The sequence below is a fragment of the Oxyura jamaicensis genome, chromosome 3 (genome assembly GCF_011077185.1).
Source record: "Oxyura jamaicensis isolate SHBP4307 breed ruddy duck chromosome 3, BPBGC_Ojam_1.0, whole genome shotgun sequence".
Lineage (NCBI taxonomy): Eukaryota > Metazoa > Chordata > Aves > Anseriformes > Anatidae > Oxyura > Oxyura jamaicensis.
This window is the reverse complement of record NC_048895.1, coordinates 43,057,670-43,082,084: the sequence shown is the minus strand read 5'-3', so window position 1 is coordinate 43,082,084 and position 24,415 is coordinate 43,057,670. Positions and strand designations below refer to the sequence as shown.

The window sequence follows — 24,415 nt, the reverse complement described above, 5'->3', positions numbered from 1 at the left end:
GGTTATGTCATGTTAAAATTGCTTATATTCCCTGATTTGTGAAGTTTACTCTTTTTTTTTATTATTATTATTTTTATTTTTTATGTTAACAGCTTATGGAAGTGGACTCCAGAGCTGTCCATCTTGGTGCTGTCTTTATTCGTGGCCTTACAACATTGCTTATGGCCAATAGTGCCTGTGGCTTTCCATTCAGAATGGATGACTTGATGCCTTGGAAAGTGTTTGATGGAAAACTTTTTCAAGAAAAATACCAACGGTCACACCGAAGTTGCTCTGTGGAGGAGCTTTTGGAAGGCAATGTGAGTAACTACGTTCTCTTAGATAGTTCTGCTTTATTTTATTTTTATTTTTTTTTGAAAAAAGGTATTTGTCCATATTTATATACATAAATTTTAATGTCGTTACTTTTTTTGTATCCTTCCTTTGTATTTTTCCTCTCTTCATTATTCCTGTTTCTTCCTTCTCATCAAACAACTTAAAAAGGTAGAAATACTGGTACTATGCTGGAAGATATAAATTTGCCTTTATTTTTGTTTCCAAATCTCAGAAAACAATACAAGGAAGTATCGAAATGGTTGTCAATTTCAAAAAATGAAAACAACTGTAGTAGTTTTCTAATACTGAGATAATGAGTGTTTTTTTGTTTTTTTTTTTTTTCTGTAATATTTTATGCAAAATCAAATGAATGTATTTTAAAGAAGCATACTAGGTATCATTTAAGAGTAATATTTTCAAAGGTACTAAGGAACTTAAAATATGAGATGAAGATTTAATGAACTTCAGGAGAAATTGGAAATCAGAGGAAGGTGTACGTATATATCTAGATATTTTTATTAGAATCCCACCAAGTAACTTCCTGTACCTTTAAATACTTAACACTTAATTCCATTTTTCAGAAGCTGCGCATTTGTGCAATCTGCATTTACATGCTATGTTACCTAAAACTGGTAGGATTTAAAACATGCCTGCACTGGTAAAATCAGCCAGGTAGCAGCAGTCTTGCAGGGTGTGGGCTATATGTGATGAATTAAGGTGGCTATGATCAGACACGGGGTCCACCCGACCAGGTGCCGTGCTGCATTAGTGCACCAGTGAAGCCTTAGATGAGAACTGGCTCATGTCCCACCAGTACAGAGAATGTGGAGGGGAGCTTGGGAAGGTCTTCACTAGCATGTGTAGATAGCTCTTAAGACCTTAGATTTGTATCTCTGTTTTCATTGTGGAAACTAGAAAACCCATGTCCTTTAATAATTTCTGAAAGTTTTACCTTTGAAGTGTTTTTACCTGTCTTTACACATATCACTTGAGGCTCAAAAAATTATAACAGAGAAAAAGTATTTTGTTTTTCAATAATATTAACCTCGTACATTTAATATCAGTCATGGTGTAATTAGTTTGCTTTTCCAAATTTGTATCTAATTAGATTACATCCTGAACTGGAGTGATGAGTGGAACACATGTGGGTGGGTGAAATATATTTCTTTTTCAGCAGGAGGATGATAATCCTTTCCATACGGAGTCAGTTGTATGATTAGGACTGTAGCCTCTATCCAAACGTTGTGGTTCCCACTGATAAGTTGTTGATTTCAGTAGATTTTGGATTGTTTCAATGGTTCATCCAGTTTTTCATGTAGAACTTTTGCAGAACAGTAGAGGGTCTAAAGAATAAATGGAAAACTAGAAGACTACATAAATCTCTGTGAAACTGCTACTTCTTTTCCATTTGAGTAGAATTCAGATTAGTTATTTAGTTTTAAAATACATATCAATTTTATTCAGATTTTTATATTGGCTGAGATGTATTCTTAAATATGTTAGCTAGCACCCTTTAGCTAACATTTGAAAATCCTGATGTTAAAGTTACATTTTAGCATGTCTTTGAAGGGAGATGAAGAAATATGATTAGATCCCTAGAACAGAGCTGGAGGTTGACTTAATCAACTAGAATATCTAAGTTAGGTTTTTAAAAAGCGTGATGCTCTAGTTTAAACAAACCCTAGATAAACTGTTCCATGGTGGAGAAAAAATAGTCTAGCCCCATTAAATTTTAGAGTAGTTTAAATAACTTTTATTTTTTAGGTACAGTTTTATGGTACATATATGGCAGAGAGTGTTCCCAGACTAATAAAATCGCCTTGCAGCTTATCAGTTTGAAAGGCAAGAATCTGATTTGGGGAGAATTGCCAAGAGATGCCAGTTTAGTTAGGGACACTGGCAAGGCAACGAGCACATGTGATTGGTTGTTCCTATTATTATAAATTCAACTTAATAAATAAAATTGGTACTTAGTTCCTGGCAGAGCTAAACATACCGCTGGAAGCCAAGATCTTTCAGCACTTGTTTGTTAGCAATCTATCCTTGAGCACCATAAATCTAACCTGATGATAGCTACAGCATTGTATGCAGTGGAGGAAAAAAAAAAAATTATTCTGTGTGGGTGTTTTGTTATTAGAAAGATAAGAGGAAAAAGTTATTCCTTTTGGTGGTCCCTGCTTGTTCCTTGGGTTTCTCTATGTACATTAGATCTGGACAGTTACATTACTTCAGGGAGTTCAGATCTCAGGATCAGTGTTGCTTCGATTATGATGGTTTAAATATAGTTACTAACTTTAACCAAGACTATATTTCTACTGTAATTTTCATAAATATTTACATGTATACAAAGAATGTTGAACATTGTAGCATTTGCTTAATACAGATTCTTGTACCAAAAAAATAAATTTTAAAATTAAAGACAGTTAATATATTTGTGGACATTCTTTGTGTAATTCATCTCTATCTAGCCTTAGAAATTGTTAAAAATAAAAAATAGAAAGCTTCTGATAATAATGAATAGCCATGCTGTTTTTTTAAAAAATATACCAAGTTCTTATTATGCTAGCTCTCTGTTTTTCATAACAGTAATCATATTAGTTTGTTTATCCACACAGAAAATTGGATATAATAGTCTCATAAAGCAGTGAGACAATGATATTATCACTTCATTAGTCTTTTTATTGTGCTTCTCACTAATGGAGTATGTTTGCGATCATATATATATATATATATACATTTTTTTAATTAAAAACAAATTACCTAACAGGGTCAGCTTAAGTGATATGTTTTGTCCTTTTTTGATCATGTCTTTCATCCAACTTTCATAAATACATTCTGAATTTATTCTCCCAAGAATACAGTGAAAGGATTTTCCCATTAGTGAGAGTTCTTTGCAGACTGTACTCAGTCTGTGTGGGGAAAAAAAATATCTCTGGGTTGTGTTTGAGGCTCCATTTCTAAAGAGCACAAAAAATGTGCTAGGAAAATTCATAAGGGGGTTCAGGGATTCAGACTCTTACTTCTACTTAAGAAACCTCTCTAGTTGCTCCAGTCTTGACACCTATTGGCTTTTTACCTTATCCTGTAATCCTCTCCCATTCTTGCTGCTCCCCAGCCACCATGTTGGTTGCAAAAAAGCATTATCATCCTCATAAAAATCAGCTCAGTTCTATGAAAATAAATCATGATATTTAAAAATCTGCCTTTTTGTAATTCTTTTCAATCTGCACAATTTCCATGTGCCCAATACAAATGGATAAGCAAATAAAAAGATTCTAAGATCTAACACTTCTAAGACACTTCTTTAATGCTCCCCCAAACCAGTAAAAGTTAAAGATCTATTGCATCTCTTAGTATTGGGTCTTCAAATAGTTTCAGCATGTCCTTTGGACAGCATAACTTTTCATCCCACAAGGTCAACGCTTATTTAATTCCTCCATATCTCTTTAGACTATATTTTATGAGGAAACAAATGTCTGGAGTTAGGGCCAATGTGTTACCGTTGTGTTAAGTTTTGTTTGTAATGTATGAAATGCTTTGATTTTTTTCACTGGTGAGTTTTTTCCATCAGTTCATCAGTCTTTATGTTGAGCCTTTAATTATCTCTGCTTGAGGTATTGTATTGATAGACCTAACCTAGTCTAGTTAGGTATATTTGCAGATGCAAGGTAATAGAATAGGGAAAAAAGTAATTTACAGATGTGCGCAGAGGAGAAAACAAACTTCACCAAGAGAGGAAAAAGCATTCTTTCCGCACCCCTACTCAACTCTCCAAGAATCTACTTTTAATATGAAACGTTTTAATTTTCTTTCCTGAAAAATGTGAACCAGAAGATCTGGTACCTTCATGCATGTATGAGTGTGGACTCAGAAAATTCTTTAGGTTGTTAGATCTGTGATTGATTTGTGCTACACCTGATGAGAGAAAAGCAGAACATTCATTAATCTTAACCCTGTTGTCTGCAGGAGTCTCTGTATGCACCCTTCCAGAATCTGAAGTCACTCATTTGCAAGGCTTGCATGGCGAAGAAGAGAACAATACAGAGCAGACCAAGAGGGAAGGGATTTGTCACAGGTTGGCATCATGTTAATTTTCTCAAAATATTATTGATAAGCTCAATCATCCTTTAACTGCAGCAGCAAGCTTCCTTAGGAAGCATGTCCAACTAAGTAAATCATAAGGTCTTTCTTCAAGAAACTGAAGAAAAGATTTAAAAACACATCTCCTGCTTTTCAGAATTCGTCTGAATTTGATTACCCAAGTTTGGATAAAATATTTTCATCTAGCCACATAGCTAGTGAGATATATGCAGTAAATAAAATATTATTCAGTAACAGAAACCACTGCTATTTACTCAGTGACTAAAGTTATTTTTATAGGAATAATTGAATGAGTCAGTCTTTTCTTCCTTTCCCTCAGGGGAGCTATTTTAGCTATGATAGTCTTAGGTCTGAGTGAGGCATTGAAGACTGACTGATACAGTTCAAAACAAAAGCAAGCTTTTGGGCAACGTGGAGAAGGGTGTTTTGCCTAAGATCTTGCTTATTTATTTCCAGCCATATGGCTTGGTTTACTAAGGACATTAGTTTTCCCAGCTGATCTGCCTGACTCTCAGTGAAAAACATCTAAAATGTTTTTAGCATCATTCACAGATCAACTTGATTGTTGAGGCTTCTGAGGTTTCGATCACACACTGAATTAATCACACTGTAATTATTAGATTTAAAAATGCCATTATTACTATTTAAAATGTTACTACATAGAATGTGTATATTATTGAAATGCAGATAAGATTGTGGGCATAATCTGCTAGTCTTTTCTATTAAGCAAAAGTATGTCCTCGCTTTTGATAATATTTATACAGAACATGAAGAACCTCTAGCACCCTTTTGTATGTCAACTTCACTTTATAAACGAGTGCTTTTTGGTTTTATGTGAGAGAAGGGAAGGTTTTTTGATAGTTTTAAAATGTATACATGATAGATAACCTAGACAAACTGTGGACCTTTTTATTTGTGTATGTTGTTGCTTTATAGTTTCAGCGTCTACTAGTGGAGGTGTGGTTCTGCTTTCAATAGTAATCGATCTATGCACAACAGAATCACCTAACACTACAAATTTGATCTGGTTCAGCCATGAGCAGATGATTGCATTATGGCTGAATTAGCTGAACATCATGATATAGAGTGTTTATGCTGGAATTATGTTTATTGCCTGCTTAATAACTGATCAAGTATGATGTCAGTGAGAATAAAAATTACCCCTTCAAAATTCGTTGACTAAATTGCAGCAGTCAGAATGATTTTCTTCTAGTTTAGTACTCTGCATCTTGCAACAATACTTCTGTCCACTTCTGATGTGGTACTACACCATACTGGTGCTGGACATGCGTATCTGTTGGTGATTTACAATACCAAACCTTGTTAGTGTCTGCTAATGCTTGAGAGCAGTACTTAACCATTTTAATTATGATTTGTGATTCCAATTTGGACAGAGATTTCTGTTTCACTTTAATGACTGCAGTCTCAAAATCTGTGTCATAAAATTTTGATCTGGTTTCTAAATACACTTGTTAACAGCTTGTAATCATGATGTGCATAGATGGAAATGAGGACAAGAACCATACTTATTAGGCTGGCTACAGTTTGGAAAAATAATAATTGAGCATAAGTATTTTGGCATAAATCTAAGAAATGTTGTTTCCCAAAAAAAGAATATGCTCTTTTCTTCTTCATTTAATTTTACATACAAAGTTGGCTAATAAATACTGTTTTTCAGGAACACAGCAAAGAGAATTTAATCCCAGGTTCCAACAAGCACACAGAAGTTCTTTTGTTCCTCCATATCATAATCAGATGAGGGGGTTCCTCTGGAGAAGTCCTCAACCAGAAGGTAAAAACTGTGTTTGTATTTGGAATTGCCTCTATCAGCAATATAACAGCTCTGTTTCTTTATGCAGTTTGTGTTTGTATGCATGTAGTTACCCTGTGCTTGCAGCATTCAGTAACAAACCTTTTATCAGTTAGAGTTGTGTAGTACCATCAGCAGAAACTAACTGTACAAGGTGGAGAGTAGCATTATTATCTGAAGTCCTCATTTACTCGCAACGTTCTGAAGAAATCTTTGCAGTATTTCAACTTTCCATGCTTGGTCTAAGCTGAATGGTGTTTAAAACTGTAACAGGTCTAAAACAAGTCAGCACAGCTGCTTGGAAATGTCTGTTTAAAGTCTTTGGTTGCAAATCTTAGTTCATACCTCAATAAAACACTTAAGCATGGGAATAAATTTTAACATGTTTTAAGTGATTTTCTATATCAGGGTCTCAGCTTCAAAGTTATTGCTTAGGTAATAGAAATAATGTCCTGTTTTGTCTTGATAGAAAATAATCTTGAGTCATTCATCAGTCTCACTTCTTGAACAGAACAGATGTTTCAATGAAACATTGCTGTGAATTACACCACTGAGCTGATAGTAATGCAGTTTTACTTCCTCATTATTACAAATTAAAGCATATACACATAGATTAAAGAAAAAAACCCAAAGGAAGAGAAGTGTTTAAGAAAGTTACGTTATTTTGTGAAGTCTCCAGAGCCTAAATTTCTTATGTGTTGCCAAATGAAGTTTTGAAAGGAGATTGATGCGATTAGCGTGGAGTGTTAATAAATAAATACAGTAAAGTCTTGAAAGTGTTTCAGCTGCTTTTGTTGTATGCTTGAGAGTGAGATACTGTTGTTTGATTCACATATAAAATTGTTTGATGGTGTAGGTAGCTAATACTAAAATATAATATTCATGTTCACTGTAAGCAAAAACCAGAACTTATCACTGTTATTGTGACCATCTCAAAAATCCAGCTATTCAGGAATCACATTTGTAGGCATGCTGATCACCTCCAGAGATCTCACCACTAGATGAATTCCATAAAAAATATTCCATAGTAACTTCACTGAACTGCGTTATAAACATGGTTCAATTCCATTATTAAAATAGTACATGTTCCTCTACACAGGCAAAATTAAGCCTTATTTACTACCCTCAGGACAGTCTTAAAATGTGATGCCATAAATTCAGTTAAATATCTATGCTGTAAATAAAATAGATCTATTAGAAAAATATATCTGTCATTACAAAAGAATCCTGCAGTGTTTTAGAGCTCCTTTTAAACTGACTTGCCAAGATTTTTGACAGAGTTCCCTTTTTCATAGGTTTGCTAGTATTAAAACAGGTATTTGGTTTGCTTCGTTATGTAGCTGTTGTCTCTGGTATGCATGCCTCTCACCACAGAGAGGAGGAAAAAAAAAGGGACCAAAAAAGTAGACATTGTGTTCCATGATAGCTTGTGATAAAACGTCGTAGTAATATTACTGATATCTATGAATCCTATTCCTTATCTTCCCATGCTATACTGCTATAGTTGCTGCTGTTGCACATAATATATAAATCATTGGATAAAATGCCTTAAAAATTAATGGAACAGTAACCATGGGACCCGTATCTTCTGGGAAAAGTATCCAGTGATTAGGCATTCCTTGCTTACTCTTACCAGCTAATGTTCAAGAATTTTGTGGCAATGGCTCAACTTCAACAGTGGAGGAAAGTGTACCTCCAACCACAAAGTAAGAAGCAGCAGTATTTCTTTGAAATGATGATTTCAATACCTTCAGGCAAAAAAAGAATCAAATTTAGGTATCTCTCATTTTGTGGTGAATACTACAACCTCTAATCTGTTGTAATTAGCATCTAATTCTCTACCCGTGTTTTGGGAGAAAGGAATTCAGCTTGTTTTTTTGTTTTGCCCTTTTTTTAAACAATCATTCTCTTAATAAATTTATGGGCCATGTGTTGCAAATTGAGAGATTGCATCCAAGTAACAGAGCAGGACATCAAAGAGGTGTCAGAGAAGTAGAAGTTTTATCTGCATCGTTTCTTGTTTGTTAATTTAGAAGACTTCCCAATGAGTGTGCTGAGTTTTGTATACCCTGTTCTGAGTGCCTGAATATTATGATGCTTGTTAAACAGATTCTAGGTATCTAATTTAAATCTAAGGTTAGGCTTCTGTTATTGAGCAGTAAAACGTCTAAAAATTTGGCTTTACAAGTCTTGGTAGTCTTTGTGCTTTGCATTTAAAAGTATTCCCTGAGGTATCAGAGATGTCTGTAACAAAAAATGACTGTCTAAATTCTAGGTTCATGGCCAAAACAGCCCACCACGTGCTAGCTGTTGCTAGATAAAACTTTATTACTTAGCAGTTAAGACCACTCATATATTGTTTTGAATCCCATTGTCACCTCATTCTGCAAATAGCTAAAAATAAACTGAGCACTGAGAACTATGGAAATCACTATTGCCATGTATCTCTGTCAGTCTCTTCAGCAGTCCAACTGATAAACATTTATTTCTCATAATACAAATTAATTACTCATAATACAAATTAGTGCCTATGTCTAAATCAATATACAAAAGATAGACAAAAAGTCTAAGCTTATCTATGTATTGTCATATACTCCTATAACTTTAATTAAACATAGCAGTAATTTGGGCAATGACTGTCATACTCATATTTGAAAACCTGTCTGGAAAAGCATAAAAGTGAGATGAAGATAGTAGAAAGACATAGTAAAGACAGTGTCTATAGGACCAGTTGAAATAGCTATACGAATGGTTAAAATGGATAATACCCTAATACATTAGAAATAGTGAAAGGACTTGGCAAGGCTATAGCTTTTCTGATCTGTCTGTCTGGTGGAACTGCGGGAGAAGAAGAGCAATTCCATCATATGCTTTAGCCTTCAACATCTCAAAATACTGTCGATGATTACATACCAACTGGAGAGAAACATGTTTTTTCAAAATATAAATACACTTTTGTTCTTGCAGACTGTCTGAATAATTTATTGTTTTCCTGTTTTAACGTTAATTAACAGTATTTATTTCCTCTCCTGATTCCTCCAGGTAGAGAATATAGATCGGGACATCCAGACCGGAGGAGAAGATTCCACCATCCTCCTCGGTAAAGATTAAATTACCTAGCAAACAGAGATGGTTATTGCTGGGGTCATTTTATTCTTACAAACTTTACAGAGTAACTGAACCATATGACTGCAAAGGAAATAACTCAAAGCTGAGGGTATTTAGGGTGTTAATTAATCCCTTGTCATGCTAAATCTAAGCTTACAATGAGACCAAAATCACTAAAAGTTAAGTTAAAGGTACCAGCTGAAGCAAAGTAGCATCCAAGTGTATCTACGCTATTTTGTGATATTGACACTGGATGATATGAAGTATTTTTACCACATCATTAGATATTCCCAACTATAAGTTTTAAGACTTAAACTACAAGTTTTGTAAATTTTTGTTATACTTCTATATAAGACTTCGCACACCATGAATCATGTGGAATATCAATGCTGAATTGTGGTTTGTGTCTTGTGTAGCTTATATCTTAAAATTAAGGGTTGTACCATTGTTACAGAAACCTGTTGAAAAGTTTGAAACATGACATCACTGGTTGTAAATATCACCTGCCAATGAAACAAAATGACCTTCCTGTAAAATGCAGTACTTTTGTGTTTAGAGCCAAAAGCAACAGCAGCTTTTGGCTCATTTAGTTAAGCAGATCTGTCTCAGCTGAATGTGCGGGATGAACCACATCATTGCTGAGGAGAAAGAATCTGAGTTTTGTCATGTTTTACTTCTGCAATAAATAATACTTAGGAGAACTAGGCTTTTTGTCCCTGTCTGGAATACTAGTTCAAAGACTTATCTTTGTAATTCTTTGTTAAAAATGGATAGGCTTCACTTTGTGATTCAATTTCAGCAGTAAACTTATATTAACTTTATTTCAAATTAATTTTATAATTAAATAATACTAAAGGAACATAAAAGAACAGAGCATGTGCAGTTTTTAGCAGCACTGTCAGATCATATATTGACAAATTGGAGCTACAAAAGCCCCTCTTCATGCATTACACTGTAAAAAACACAGTACTTGTCTTTTAAGAAACTGTTTTTTTTTAAGAGTTTACAACATCCTTCTCATGGCTTCCATTTGCATACCCATTCAGTTAAAACAATCAGAGGTACTTTGCTTAATCGCTGTTATTAAGCAAAAAAAAAAAAAAAAAAAAAAAGTGGTTATGTACAAATCCCATTTTAAATCATGAAGTGTAAAAATGGTATCAGAGAGAAAACATGTCAACACTAAGGTCACATAGAAAGTGGGTGACACTTAAAACTGTAGTTAGCTCTTTACTGATCTGCATCTCAACAGCCTAATTGAAAATTGTATCCTTCTATGTAATCTTCAACAATTCATTCTTTTCTTGGGCTTGTAGTGGTCTTTTAATTGGGCTGGCTCAAGTGGATGTTTATGGAACTGATGGGATTTCCTCTGTTTATGTGCTTTGGAATCACCCTATCTTCACTTTTGTACTTCAGCATTTTCGATAGTTTAAGTTATGTAAAAAAACTTTCTTCTCTTTTATATAGGAAATATATGATGAAAGGAAAATGAAAGCTTGATGTCCTGTTCCCACTCACAAAAGACTGAGCAGCAGGAAAAAAAAAAAAGGCATCAAAATATTAAGAGCATGTTTTTAAATCTGATACAGTTTGCAGATTTTCATAGGAGTCAGCTTTTAGAAGTTTTCCACTTTCCTATTTTTCAATCTCTGTAAGAATCAGCAAACTTTTTAGTGTGCCCAGTGGATAAGATGTTTTGATCTGATTCTTGCATAAGTTATTGAGTCAGAAATTGCAGATTTTCTAGTTATCTTGTTATTTGACATAGCATTCAGAAAATAAATATATTTCACAATTTATTTACTACTACTATAACACAAACTATTTGAAATTGCATTAAAATACTTTATGTGGAATTGTGACAGATTTTTTTTTTTTTTTCACATGTAAGCTTTTCTCAGAGTAGTAAGAACACTTCCTTAAGTTTCTTTACATTCCAGACCTGGAAATTATTTTACTTGAAGGACTTTCACCAATATCAGTGGTGTTGCACATGAACAAAACTTTGTAGGTACTCAGAACCATGGTATTAATATTTATCATGTTGGAAAATCCACTGTCTCAGCTAATTTTTCCTTTTTGTTTTGAATAACATTGAGTATCTTGTTAATAGTTCTGAAGATCATCATGCTAGATTTTACTGATACAAAAACTATATTTCAGTGTCATGCTTCTAACTGTATTACTGCCAGGTTTATTACAAACGTTTGAAAACTAGATCTATGTCTGAAAACTATCTCATGATCCTCACTAACAGAGAGCAGCAGATGCAATAGAACTTAATGCTTGCATTAAGATTCACATAACCGAAGGTTTAAAGCACAGATATAGGTTTAAAGCACAGATATAACCAGGATAGTTAGTACGTAAATCACTGAACCTGGAATGCATCATTATGATGCTTTAATCACCTACATAATAAAGACCACAAAATCTTACCCTGCATCAGGCCCTAACTTCTATTTAAGGTAGATTACACCAGAAATGTGTATCTTATCAAAATATCAATACTTTACATACTGCAGAACGTGTAATATTTCTAGCTAAGGATTACTGTTGTGTTACTGTAAAGAAATATTCTGTGCTTTCTCTCTGGCTTGAAATTGTCTAATGCATGTTTTCGTCTCTAAATTCCTTTGAAGCATCTAAGGAAATTCACAACTCAGAACAAATACAAAGAGAAAAATAGAGGGGGAAAAAAAAAACAAATATATCAACATTTAATTTTTCTGAAAGAGGAACAAGGGGCTCCAAGCTTTATAAAATTGTGGTAGATGCCTGTCTGCATCTCCAGACCACAAACAATGTGGTCCACAGAGTCTTGCTCAGATAGTAAAACTTAGGCTCAGAAATGTCTAACAATTAGGACAGGTTTTTCAAAGACATCTGTAAATCTGAAGATGTATTTTTGGAAACACTCTGAAAGTGAGACTGAAAATGTTAACCTAAGTATTTCTTGCCTTTCAGGCATGTGTCATTAATTTGTGTCTTTCATGAGCAGTTTGAGTACTGTAGTTTTCACTGCAATTTTTGGTTACTATAATTTTTTCAGTGTTGACGTTGGTGTGTCTTATTTGGCTCCTCACAATTGTTTGTCTTTTAGGTCGCCCAGATGACCCTACTTATCACTGGAAGTGAATGAAAATGGATAAGAAAACAAGATTTTTATGAAAGGCTTTATGCTGAAGATCACAAAAACTTTCAGCAGTGGTGGTGGGAAGGCTCTAATCAGAATTTTATCATGCATCATTTTCAGTTAGGTTTTATTTTGTATACATTGTTTTTCTAGACTATTGCTTGCTGAAGTAAATTATGGAGTGTAGCAAAACAATTCTTATGTATTTTAGGCTTCATACAGTATTGTTTGGAGCACTTTATAAAAATGTTATTGACACAGTTATACAACGATTAAAAAAACTGTAATTTAAAAAAATCATGCCTAAAAAGCAAAAGCCAGTCCTAGGTGTTAAAAAGCTGCAGAAATTTAATTAATTCATCTAGTTCTATTGGCAAAACTGTTATGCCTCTTCTGTTAAATCTTTATGCTATATGAGGATGAAATTGCCCAGTCTTGAAAAAAAAAAAAAAAAAAAAAAAAGTATTTTTAAAGTGTTTACATTAATGTCAGGGTTAAAAAAGTCATACTTTTCTGTAACCTGGCTTACTTTCATAGGTCCTCAGTCTCAGAAAATGAGAAAAGGGTAAAAACACTGCTGAAACACTCTAGAATAGTTTTAAAATCAGTTTATATGTATAAAACTGCTGCAGCTGTCCTGTGTTTTTGGGGCCTTTCAGAGCTGAGTCAAATACATAGTCCTCTTTTAGAATACCTAGAATTCTCCTCCGTATGCAATGAGTCATTTTTGAAACATTTAAGGTTTATGTCAGTCCTTAAACCTATCTTTAGACAGCCTCAGAATAAAAGTGACAGTGTGAGCCTCTGGCCAGTGTAATTTTGGCAGAAATTCTAAATTAAGAGAAAGCTAACAGACACGTTGAATGCACTCATGTTTTTATAAGTGACAGCTATTTGAAGTACATGTGGCAATTTTTTTTCTCTGTTGACAACTTTGATACCTTTTTTTACAGATGTTTGTGGAGCCATGATTTCACTCTATGCTAGATAGTCCTGAGAGATACAAGTAAATGGACAGAGTACAGCTAGGGCAATCAGGCATCTCCAGTTAATTTTCACTAGTCTTACACATCACACAGACTTTCTTAATACTTTTGAGATGTGTGATTTTAGAATACTACATAATTATGCTCAAATGTCTTCAGAAGTGTATATAGCATGTTGAAAACATGCTTTTTTTATATTCCAAAGAGAAAATCTAGCTCCCATTTTGAAATCTATTTTCATAAGCAGTACTATAGCTATTTCACAACTTAGATTTATCCTTACAGTATAGTGATTACTAATGTAAACTCTGCTGGTTTTAGTCCATTCTTGCTCAGTTAATGTATTTTCTTAGGCCTTGTGCAGGTAGTTCCTCTGAGCCAACTGTCAGTGGAATTTAGTTCCAATTTAGTATACACGTTATGTCAAAGTGAATAGTATCGTCAGATGTATATAACTTGATAGTATTATTTCCTTGTATTATTTCCTTTTTCTGTTTGTAACACAGTAAATATATTCTTTCATACCCTGCATGTAGCAACAGTCCATCTAAACAAATAAATTGGCAGCAACACAGAACTTCTAGCTCTATGAAAAATGTGAGCAGACGCCATTTTTTCATGATGCAGTGTCTGATATGCGTTGTAGGGATCCGGTTGTGATAGGGATATTCCCACTTCCTTTTTCTCTTTATTTGCAACCGTCTGTAATTGTACAGCCTCTTTTTTATTTTTTTTTTCCTTTTTTTTCTTTCCCCAAATCCTTTTGAATGATGTGGTCTGAGTTTTATGGAAAGTTCTTTAGTTTCAGGAATCTAAGTTTGTATAATGGTGTATTTGAAAAGAGTGTCACCATGTGCCAGAATTTGCTAGTAATTATTCCTTTAGGTTCTGATATGGGGAAAGATTTCTGTTGGCCTCAATAAACAAAATTAAATACAGTTAGAGTGGGAGTTTTGCTGTGCTTGTTGTGGTATATTGTAAATTGTTGGTAATAATTATCCTGGTCACTGAAGAACTGTTAGTTTCTCTGTGAGTTTGTTGATTGTTGTTTTTTTTCCTCCTAAGGTTAGGCCATAAGCAGAAGCTGCTATTATTATTTTTTTCCAAGCCAAAAGATTTTTTCCCATCAGGAATCAAAGTAGAAGCAGGAAGCTGAAACACAGAAGTGCTATCTTCCTCACTGAACTTTAGATTGGTTAGAGTACTGTAAAGCTTATGGACTGTAGAAGGCCGTCGTATACAAGGAAATATCCTTAAAGCTTCCAATCTAATAGTGTCTCCTTAATATTGGGACTGCAGGAATACTTTGAATTGTTTTTTTTTAAAAAAAAAAAAAAAAAAAAAAAAAAAAAAAAACGGCATGGATTTGAAGTGAACAAATCTATTTTTGTGAAGGAAAGAAAATGCAAGGAAAGCATTTCTTATTTCTTGTTTGGCTATATTGCTTACTATCTTCTTCAGCCCATGTGAAGTGTAGCTGACTTTCATCAAATGTTCACTTGAATTGTGTGTTTATTAGCTGTTCTTCTGAAAGAAGATTCAGAGAATATTGATTAACGCTGGTAATTTGATTAACACCAGTCAGCTGTGACTCAACAGTATTGACCGACAGGAGGCCATTTTAGTTTCTGGTTTCCCCAGGAAGTGACCATGCCTCATCACTGGGGACATGCCTCATCACCATGGTCTTGTCCAGTGATTATGGACAAGTACGCATGATTATGTGTGTGGACGTGGTTACCATCATCAGACTTGCATTGCTCTTGTTCAGGTGATGTGGGACTGCATCTTCACCAGTGATGCCACTGCCATGCCAGCACTGCACTGTCCGCTCCTGCTTTGCCTTCCCTTGGGGAGCAGCCTGCACATGCTGCTCCATGACAGTGGGATTCAAGACCCAGATAGAACAAGTGGTCAGAAAGTTAGGCTGTAGGTACTGTAGTAATTGGATGGTGCAAAATAAATAAATAAATAAATAAATAAAAGGTAAGTATGGCCCATGGGATTGCTTGCTGATGAAAACAGCCTGAAAAACTGAAAAAAGCTACACCAGTAAAGTGTCTTTTTATATCTCGGTGTAGTTAAGTGCTTGCATTCATTGCTTTCGTGGACTTTACAGCTGACATCGAGACTTTTCTCACCCATAATTAGTCTACCAAGTACACTGTGTTTCAAAGTTACACATAACAAATGTGAAGCTAGTTCAAAACTTAGAAGCTCATTTGCCATAGAAAATGTTCTTGCAACTGATAGTCTTAGGGCTCTGCCAGCTTCTGCTGCTTTTCAAGTCCTAGGTAGGGCATAAGGTGCTAAATTTAACCTACAGTGCCTTCAAAAGCTAGGATTTCTTACCTGGAAGTTTGTAGCGCTCTTGTAGCTCTGTCATGAGTTGAAGAATTATCTGTAAAAGACAAAGAGGCAGCTGGCAGAGCATTCTGTCTGAGAACACATCAACATAAATGTGTTTTTCCATGTTATTTCAGAATTAAAGACTAACGGTTTGGTGTTGGTGTTTGTTGTTGTTGTTGTTTTTGACTTGTGCCAGCTGTGAAAATATATCTTTATTCTGTAAAAAAAAAAAAAAAAATCTTTAAGTCATAAAAATCTGGTTGTTGAGGTTAGGAATAAAAAACAAGTACTGGCCCTGATCTTGTCATGAATAGGAGTTCTGGTAGTGCACAACTGAAAATTCTCTAGTACATCTGAGATAAGCTCTGTCTCCCACATCTCTATATACTACAATTTGGGAGGTAGACTGGGGCCAAAGAACTGTGCTGACTGCGGAATTCCAGTCACACGGTGTTTCATTCAGCACTAGGTGTTCATAGTTGATATCTAAATTGTTTCATCAATAAGCATCGTCAAAAGACTCTCTGCATTGATTATGTTTTGAAGTAGTGCTCACTAGTCCCACAGAGATGAAGGATTTGATTTGTTAATCTGCTACATTCACAAGCCTGAAAAACACACTATCTAGGGAAACAAAGAAGAGAATAAGATGGATATATGCAGATTTCTATATTTTTAGGCTTTTATCTTTGTGCTGGTACTTTTTATTCTGCCATAGTTGGTAATTAAATCACTTACTGAATGCTCTATTATTACTACGGGTCACAAGATAAAAAGCTACATATTCAAAGGCAATATACCTAATCTAGGCATGAACTTTAGTCTGAAATGCATTGGTATTTCAAGTGTATTAATGTCCTCCATCCCAAAACACACACAAAATACTAGACACAGAAACCAATCCTAGATATAATGCATCTGACAATGCTTGATAACAGAAGGCTTTTAAACAGAGAATGATACACTCAGTCTTAAACATTCAGTAACCAACTACGCAGCTGGTCTTTGGACTTACTAAAGAGCAAAGCCACACTATATGAACTGCTCTGACTTCAGATGTGATTTTTAAATATGCCATAGAAAACTCAAAATGCCATTGTTCAGTGAAAGCAATCATAATTTTAGAATTGTGATGAGAAACTTGTGAAAGAGAAGCTTGTGTGAGAAACATTTATGGCATATGGAAAATTTAACTCAAGATAACCATTCAGGAGTTACCTTTATTAGATACATCTTTACTCTAGTTAAGGGTCGGTTTGTTTGTTAATAGCAGAAGTCCAGCAGGCTCTGTATTTACTTTCTGAGAATTCCTTAATTTTCACTTGTGATAAAGATGTAGCTCATCTAAAAGGATGCGAACGTGTAACGTGCTGCTTTTTGATAATCATCTTTGCCCTCTGATGTAATTACCCATCAGATGCTTTAGTCCTTCTAGTCTACGTTCTGCTGGAGGGTTTTCAATTTGTGTAAAGTTTATTCAGGTTTGAGGGATGCTAGTGTAATACACATATGAAAGATCACCAGGTTTAAATGTGTTGCTTACAGAATACGACGATAAGGCTGACTCAGAATCTTAACCATCTTTGGGCAAATTACAATACTTTTGTCTTTGAGAAAGCCTTTATTTTGTAGGTGATTTTATAATTTCTCCTCTACATTTCTTGTGCAGAGAACAGACTCCACAATGCACCAAGTAGGGGAGGTCCCATGAAATCCACTAGTGATACTGCATTTCCAAAGAATGGAGCAATTACACAGGTGCTACCCAACAGTACAGAGCATTAAGATGCTGGTCAGTGCATCTAGAACAAGAGTGCTGTTTTTTAAAAGCAATTTAAAAACTTAGGGCATACTGTACTTCCATTGTGGTTGCAAAATACTTAATACAGTTTGTGTTTTTTTATTGACTCTCTGCATTCATGTTGCAACTTCGTGTGACCCCTCTACAAGTCTAGACAGTGACTGATTTATGCTTTATGTAAGGGTTACATTTTGAATGATTTCCTGAAGTGATCAAATGGAAGTAGTTAATAACCTGCCTTTTACTTTGAGAACAGACTTTTATTCCTTTGCATTAGTGATTACTGTATTAGCAGCAAATAGTTCTGTAAGAAATTCTTGCTTCAAGCAAGTTTAATAAATAGCATTAAAAAAAAAAAAAAAAAAAAAAAAAAAAGTTAAATGCTAGTTGGAGCCAGCTTGTGTGTCCTAACACTTGGTTGTTGGGAGCAGGAAAGAAATGCCAAATTTGTGATTATGCATTTGTTTCCACTAACATGTTATTGCTTGATCAATCCTACATACTCTCCCTCCCTCTCCATGATGAACACTCCCATCTGTCTGTAGAGAGAGCCCAAACCAGCAAGGCTGATAGCTTGTTGATTTAGAAATTCAGATCTGAAAGACCAAAAAAAAAAAAAAAAAAAAAAAAAAAGTTCCTCTTCTGTTGCTTGTGCTCCCGGAGTGCAGTGATTCAAGGGGTTGTTAACTGTGCCGTGTAATGCTAACTAGGGGCTACAGCTGGTGCCAGCCCTCAGCATTTAGTTTTTGAGAGGATGAGTGTCCAGCCTGATCATGGTGGGGGTTGAGATGCATTTGCCTTTCAATGTGCTGGATATGGCATATCCTTCAAAAAGGAATAGTGTCAACCCACAAATGTTTATAATTCTAGGTATGTGAGGGTACCGTGTGAGGTTTCTATAAGAGACTTTATAGCATCTTCCTCCCATAAAGAATTTCCCCAATCTTCTTTATAACTTCAGTCAAATCTCTGAAAGGGCGGAGGGAGGATGTGTTTTTGTTTTGTTTTTCATGAATTTTGTAGGTTTTATATTGGGTTCACCAGAAAAGGTAATAAATCAATTTGTAGGTAACTTTACAGAAAAGGATTAAGAGGATATGTGGCCAGAATTGCTTGAAAAACAAGAATTAAGGGTTATGTTTTATTTTAGATGTCTTGCACAACTGACTTCAGATTCACTGCATCCTTTTAGATGTGTTAGGGTGACAGTGCTGGGAAATTAGCCCAGACCTGACTTCTGATAGGTTTCTTGACTGCCGGACTACAAACTCGCATGACAGATTGCATCCAGCACAGTAGGCTGCAGAAAGTAGTTAATGGAAAATAGACTGCTTTGATGTTCACTTCTGGTGGGCTGATCCTCCGGTTTAAAGGCTAAACACCTATTGTCCTCAGTAGGAGTTTTCTTTCTGAAAAGCTTTCACAAAATCTGTAATTTCCAATTTTGTTTTCTGAAACCGTGGTTTGGTCTCTATCTACATTCAGAAGCCAACAAATGTTTTCAAGAGTGATTTCTAATTTTTTAGTCTCTAACTTCAGATGCCACAGAGAGGACCTTATTTCTCAGAAATCGCTGAGCATCTGTCCTCTCCTGCTGAAGCAGATGTCTCTAAAGCATTTCCATTAGAGCACCATAAACGAAGGCACCTAAACACACTGCCTGCTTTCCTGAAAAATGGGGCTAAGCGCTGCAGAGATGCACCTTAGAAAACAGGCTCAGCTAGAATTAAAACGGGGGGGAGGGTGAGGAGAGGGAGAGCAAATACAGTAGCAGCCTATGATTAGAAATCTTAACAATGACAGTGAGTTCTGTTTAATTTCTAACCGCTTAAAAGCAGGCCTGGGGAAATGCTCTGCTTAGAAATGTCATGGAAAGTGCAGCTGGTCCGTGGGCTTTATCTTGAAAAGCAAAGGATCTTTCCCATTTTGCAGTAACACTGCCATTTACTGGGCCATACCACTAGCAATTTGCAACAATGGGAGGGAAAAAAGCTGCCATTTGACCTAGAATGCAATTTTCAACTAATTAATAAAGTGACCATTAGTGCCCGAGGGGATAATAACAGGAATAAGAACAAATTACTATGGGGTGCAAAGGAGGCTCGGGCATTGTATTGCAAATTTCTTATGGCACTATTCTTCTTTTTTTTTTCTCACTAATACTTTTAAAGTGCCCCCACTCAACACTTGCTCCTTGTAGGACCCTTGCAAACCACATAAGAATTAGCCCTTCAAAGATCAATCAGGATCTAATTGTTGTTAACAAAGTGCCACCTGGAGAGAAATGTTACAATATACCTTCATTACAAAGCATTCAATCTCTCTCACGCTCACAAGTCCTGGCTACAGTACAGACAAAAAGGAGCGCTTGCTAGCATTAAGATCAGGCACCTGCAATTGCTTGGAAAACAGTGGCAGTCCCTGCACAAATATGTTGCTAACATTGCAGGAGCCTCGTTAGAACTGCTCTGTTTATGCTTCCTCAGAGCAAATTTTGCTGGGGTCCCTCTATTAGCGGTGCTGTAACACATCACCGAAGCCCTCGTATTGCTGGGGACGCTGGGCAAAGCAACTACGCCGTTTGCTGTGATCTCTCTTAGGCTTCAGGGACTGCTTTCAGCAAGGATCCTTCTGTGTTTTACGACCCTCGATCTCCATGTCCCAAAGGTGAATGTTCTGGAAGCCTCCAGTGAACTGACTTTGAGTGTTGTGTTTTCATTTCTGGTGACTCAGCTCTGTTTGTCCTGTCAGAGACGGTGACTAGCTATGGTACATTTGCTGTAGGTCCTGCCTCTACCAGTACTTTGCAGCTTCCTTGGTTAAGTTCAAGACGTGACTCACACTGCCCAGTGTCTGCCACTTATTTCTTGAACATGTTTGTGGCTACATCTCCACAGAAGTTGAAATCAACTGATAACACTTACCTGTCCCACCTGTCCTCTGCCCTGTGCTGGCACTGACATTCCTTTGACGTCCCAAGCTGGACTGAGATGGAGAGCCGACAGAAAGTTTTCTTTTTTAGGCTGGTTTAGTGTTGGGCATCTGCAAGGGGTGTGGAAAGGAGCTTAAAGCAGGGCTCATCGGTTTTACTGCCAGGTAAACTTGCCAAGGGCCAGCTCTGGTGTCTGAGGTGGGGAGGGATGACAGTGGGTGAATTTACCTCATAGTGAAATGAAAATGCCTTCCAGCTTCTCATGGCTGTTACACTGCTGTCAGTGTCTGGCTGGGCTAGTACAACACTGTTTTGCCCCCTCACCATGGTTTAGATTCATTAGTTACCTTTAAGTATTAAAAAAAAAAAAAAAAAAAAAAAAGGAAAAGAAAAGAAAATAAAGCATCCATTGCAGTGATTCCCAGGCATTTGCCATTGCACATCCCTTTCTGGATGCCTGATCTGGGGATTCCTGCAGAGATTCCTGCTCTGCTTGTCAACAGCAAAGCTATCAAGGTAAAGCAGAACAGGAGTCTCAAACCTTTTTTGGTTTGTGGGCTCCTGAACATTTCCAGTGAACTGCTTTATAGGCAATTTAAAACTACTGTCAGCAGACTTGCTTTGCTCATGCCTTGTTTACCGTCAGGAAGCTGGCTTGACTGAAAGCTCTGCATGAAGGTAAATTCAGCCTCTTCCCAAAAACAAACATCGGTGGTTACCCAAGGTCCCCAGACGTCACTTGGCCAGTGATGTAGGGAACAGAGTTTCTGTTTGGGTGTTTCTCCTTCTTCCAGTTCAATTCAGACACGTTCAGTCCTCACTTAGTTCCTGTGTTGGCAATTGTGATAACTGCTGTTGGTAGGACTGGGGAAGCTGGGCCCAGGGGCTAGTGAGGGCAGTGCTTCCTTTCCCAGTCACCCCAAGGGGAGGTGCTTTTTCAGTGTGGGCTGCTTTCCCGCTGTGTGGTTCCCTTCCCTGCACTGTCATCCTCTTCGACAATACCTGTCATCCCCCAGAAGCAGGAAATCAGTCAGGTACTGGGTTTGCTGGGTTGTACGTCACATTTGTGTCCGTGCTAAAGACGATGAAGCTGTCCATGCTGTTGAGGTTCACTGTTGTACAGCGTTTCATTGAACAGAACTCAAAGCAAAAAGGTCCGATATTTTAGCTGAGTCACAGGGAAGACAATTAGCTCGGTAAGGGTAATACACGCTGGCAAATGGGCAGAAGCTCTGAGATGTTCACACAGTCTTGCAGACTAGCTCACTGTCCTGAGTGCTGCTTGTGGGATACACTCCAAAAAACAGTGTTAGAGGGTGTTGGCTAAGTGTCCACTGCAGCGGTGAGCTGACATGACCTGTGATCGTGGGAATACATGGGTTGTAATTGCTCTACAGAGCTAGTATGGCTATTCCGCAACTGTGGTTTGAGTTAGTAGCTGACAATCATCTTGTGCTACTTACATTTTAAATATAAAAATATTAATTAATTAATCATTTATATTATCATTTATATAACCACATTTGATTGTTTGTAAGCATTGGATTAATAATGGCAAACACAATAAAAATGTAAGCCATCTGGAGTCTAAAGTACAACGTTAGTATGAGTTCCATGAGTAGTATGGTATTACCCTATATCTGGCTGACTAAAGTAATTTGGTGTGTCAGGGAACAAACTGTGGCAATCAAGTGCTTTTCCAGGGGCAGCCTCAGTTAGTTGGCTACATCTTGGTTTCACCTGGGATATATTTACAACAATTATAGGCCATTATATGTAGAAACTATAATTTCACTCAATTTCCCCTAACATGTTATGAAGATAACTTATAGTGGGTTTTTGAGCTGTTCAGAGTATGTTCCTGGCTGTATCTCTCACTAGATTGATTCATTAATTGGTGTATATGGAGGCAGGAATCTTCCAGAGAATTAGGCACGTGGTCTTAGGCTTCTGGTTTTAGTAGAGAAATCACGTCTGTCCAGACTCAGCCCCATACACATATACACGGAGAGAAATGGCACATTCAGTACCTGTCTTGTTGGATAACTAAATCCCAGTGCATTATCTACCATGTATTTTGGTTCAAAGTAGTGCAAATAAAGATACAGAAGTGTTTTTTTTTCTTTCTTTTTTTTTTTTTTTTTTTTTTTTTAAAGAGCACATTATGCACAACTGGACCAATCCTCCTGGATCCTAACAGGCTTCATTTGTTAAACGTCATGCCAAGTGTCCTTAACTGGAAGATACTGGCTGTTTGTGCTCACCCCGCAGCTGTTTTGTAAACAGTTTGTGTTACTGCTGCAATTAAAATACATGCTTTGAATTTTTCATTTTGACTTTGTGTGTCTGCCCATCCTAAAATGCCATGTAAGCAGCACGTTGATCATAAAGGAGCTGTGCCACTTTAACCTAGTTGAAGATTTGCCAAAGAACCAAGTGGTGATGTCTGAAATAAAAGATCTTTGGTGTAGCAGGAACAGGGAGGCTGCACTGAACTAATAAGTATGCACAAGCTTTGCATATGTGTGATGGAGGAAAGGAGAAAGAAAATTCCCTATGAGTGGAAGAGAGCCCCCCACCCCCAGACAACACTGAAAGAGGTGGGCTTCTGACCATACAATCCCAGACTTGCAGATCGTCTTTGTGAAAGGCTGAAAGTCATTGATAGCACAAAACAGCTGGCATCCTTGAAATGAATCAAAATGGTTCAACGACTCTGGCTTTTTAGGTTTAAAATGTCCTTAAATGACTTTACTAGAGTTGCAGTGCTTTTCTATGGAAGTCAGCAACAAGAACGCGTGCTTGGGACACCTCACTACTCCGCAAAAATCGCTGTTTATATGTGATTATCTATCCAGTCATTTGCATACATTGTTCATTAGGGAGTGCTCATTGAGCACGTTTTCAGACTTGATGAGTATCTAATTTGGCCTGCTCTAAGAGGATTCCGTCTAATCAGTGCAATATGGGGCAGAGTTAGGAAACCTGGTTAATTCCCCTGCACCTTCCTTGTTGTTTACTTACTCTGTCACCTTGGTCAAGACACACCAACTCCTGTGCCAGATTGTCATCTGCTGGGGTGCAGCCCACCTGTCTCTAGAAGTCTGTATGGATCTTGGATCCATTGGGCACTGCTGTTACTCTAGTGCATGGCCACTAAATAATGCCGAGGCTGAATACTGAGGTGTGCAAAATGAGAAGCCACTTGAAAATATGGGCAGTTGACTCCCTGTGCTGCCCTTTGCCAAAACTGAGCTGACATATTCACCTCTCACAGGTATTAGAGCACGAGATCCTTATGTGAATGGGCTGTAGGACTGCGTAGTAGCTGGGTAAAGCTTCAGAGGAGAAAATGTAGGAATAATAGTGGGGAGGCAGGGGGCCATCCAGACTGCACATCTCTGAGCAAATTCATGCACGCCAAAGAAAGGCTCAAGAAACAGAGATGCAAGAGTTTGCCATCCCCAGAACAGCTTGGCAGTCCCCCCAGGACTGAAGACTGGTTTCACTGGAGGGCCTGTTCTGCTGCTGACACAAAAGAAGGATCTACATCCAAGTCCCATTAGTGTTAAAGGGAGGCACCTGCTAAACTTTCCCATGTTAGTGGAGGAAAAGTCATCTAAAGGTATCTCACAAAGTAACGAAAAGTTGTTGCCGCACATGTTGCATTTTTTAAATATTTGTCTGTGACACAAGCTGTATGCCAACATCATTTGGATGTATGCTTGAAATCCTGCTATCTGTCACAAAAGGGCATTTGGGGACCGTCCAGCATGCTTTCCCATTCTCCTCAATGCAAGACTATAAATATACAACTTGTATGCAACCTGTTTGCATACTGATTCCTTCTCCCTGATCAATCTGTTGCTGATTT

General features: G+C 36.7%; 1 protein-coding gene across 4 annotated transcripts in view; it reads left to right on the top strand.

Moving 5' to 3' along the window:
• Positions 1 to 24,415, top strand: part of FAM120B (family with sequence similarity 120B) — a 75,898-nt gene that overhangs the window by 46,470 nt on the left and 5,013 nt on the right. For 3 of the 4 annotated variants that reach the window (XM_035321877.1, XM_035321875.1, XM_035321876.1), the window contains 5 exons: positions 93 to 299; positions 4,282 to 4,390; positions 6,095 to 6,208; positions 9,269 to 9,326; positions 12,441 to 12,912. In XM_035321877.1, the coding sequence (XP_035177768.1) occupies positions 93 to 299; positions 4,282 to 4,390; positions 6,095 to 6,208; positions 9,269 to 9,326; positions 12,441 to 12,453 (501 nt within the window). In that variant the 3' untranslated portion in view covers positions 12,454 to 12,912. Of the gene's footprint in view, positions 1 to 92; positions 300 to 4,281; positions 4,391 to 6,094; positions 6,209 to 9,268; positions 9,359 to 12,440; positions 12,913 to 16,806; positions 16,810 to 24,415 lie in introns of those variants that run through there. The other variant, XM_035321878.1, reaches the window with a different exon arrangement.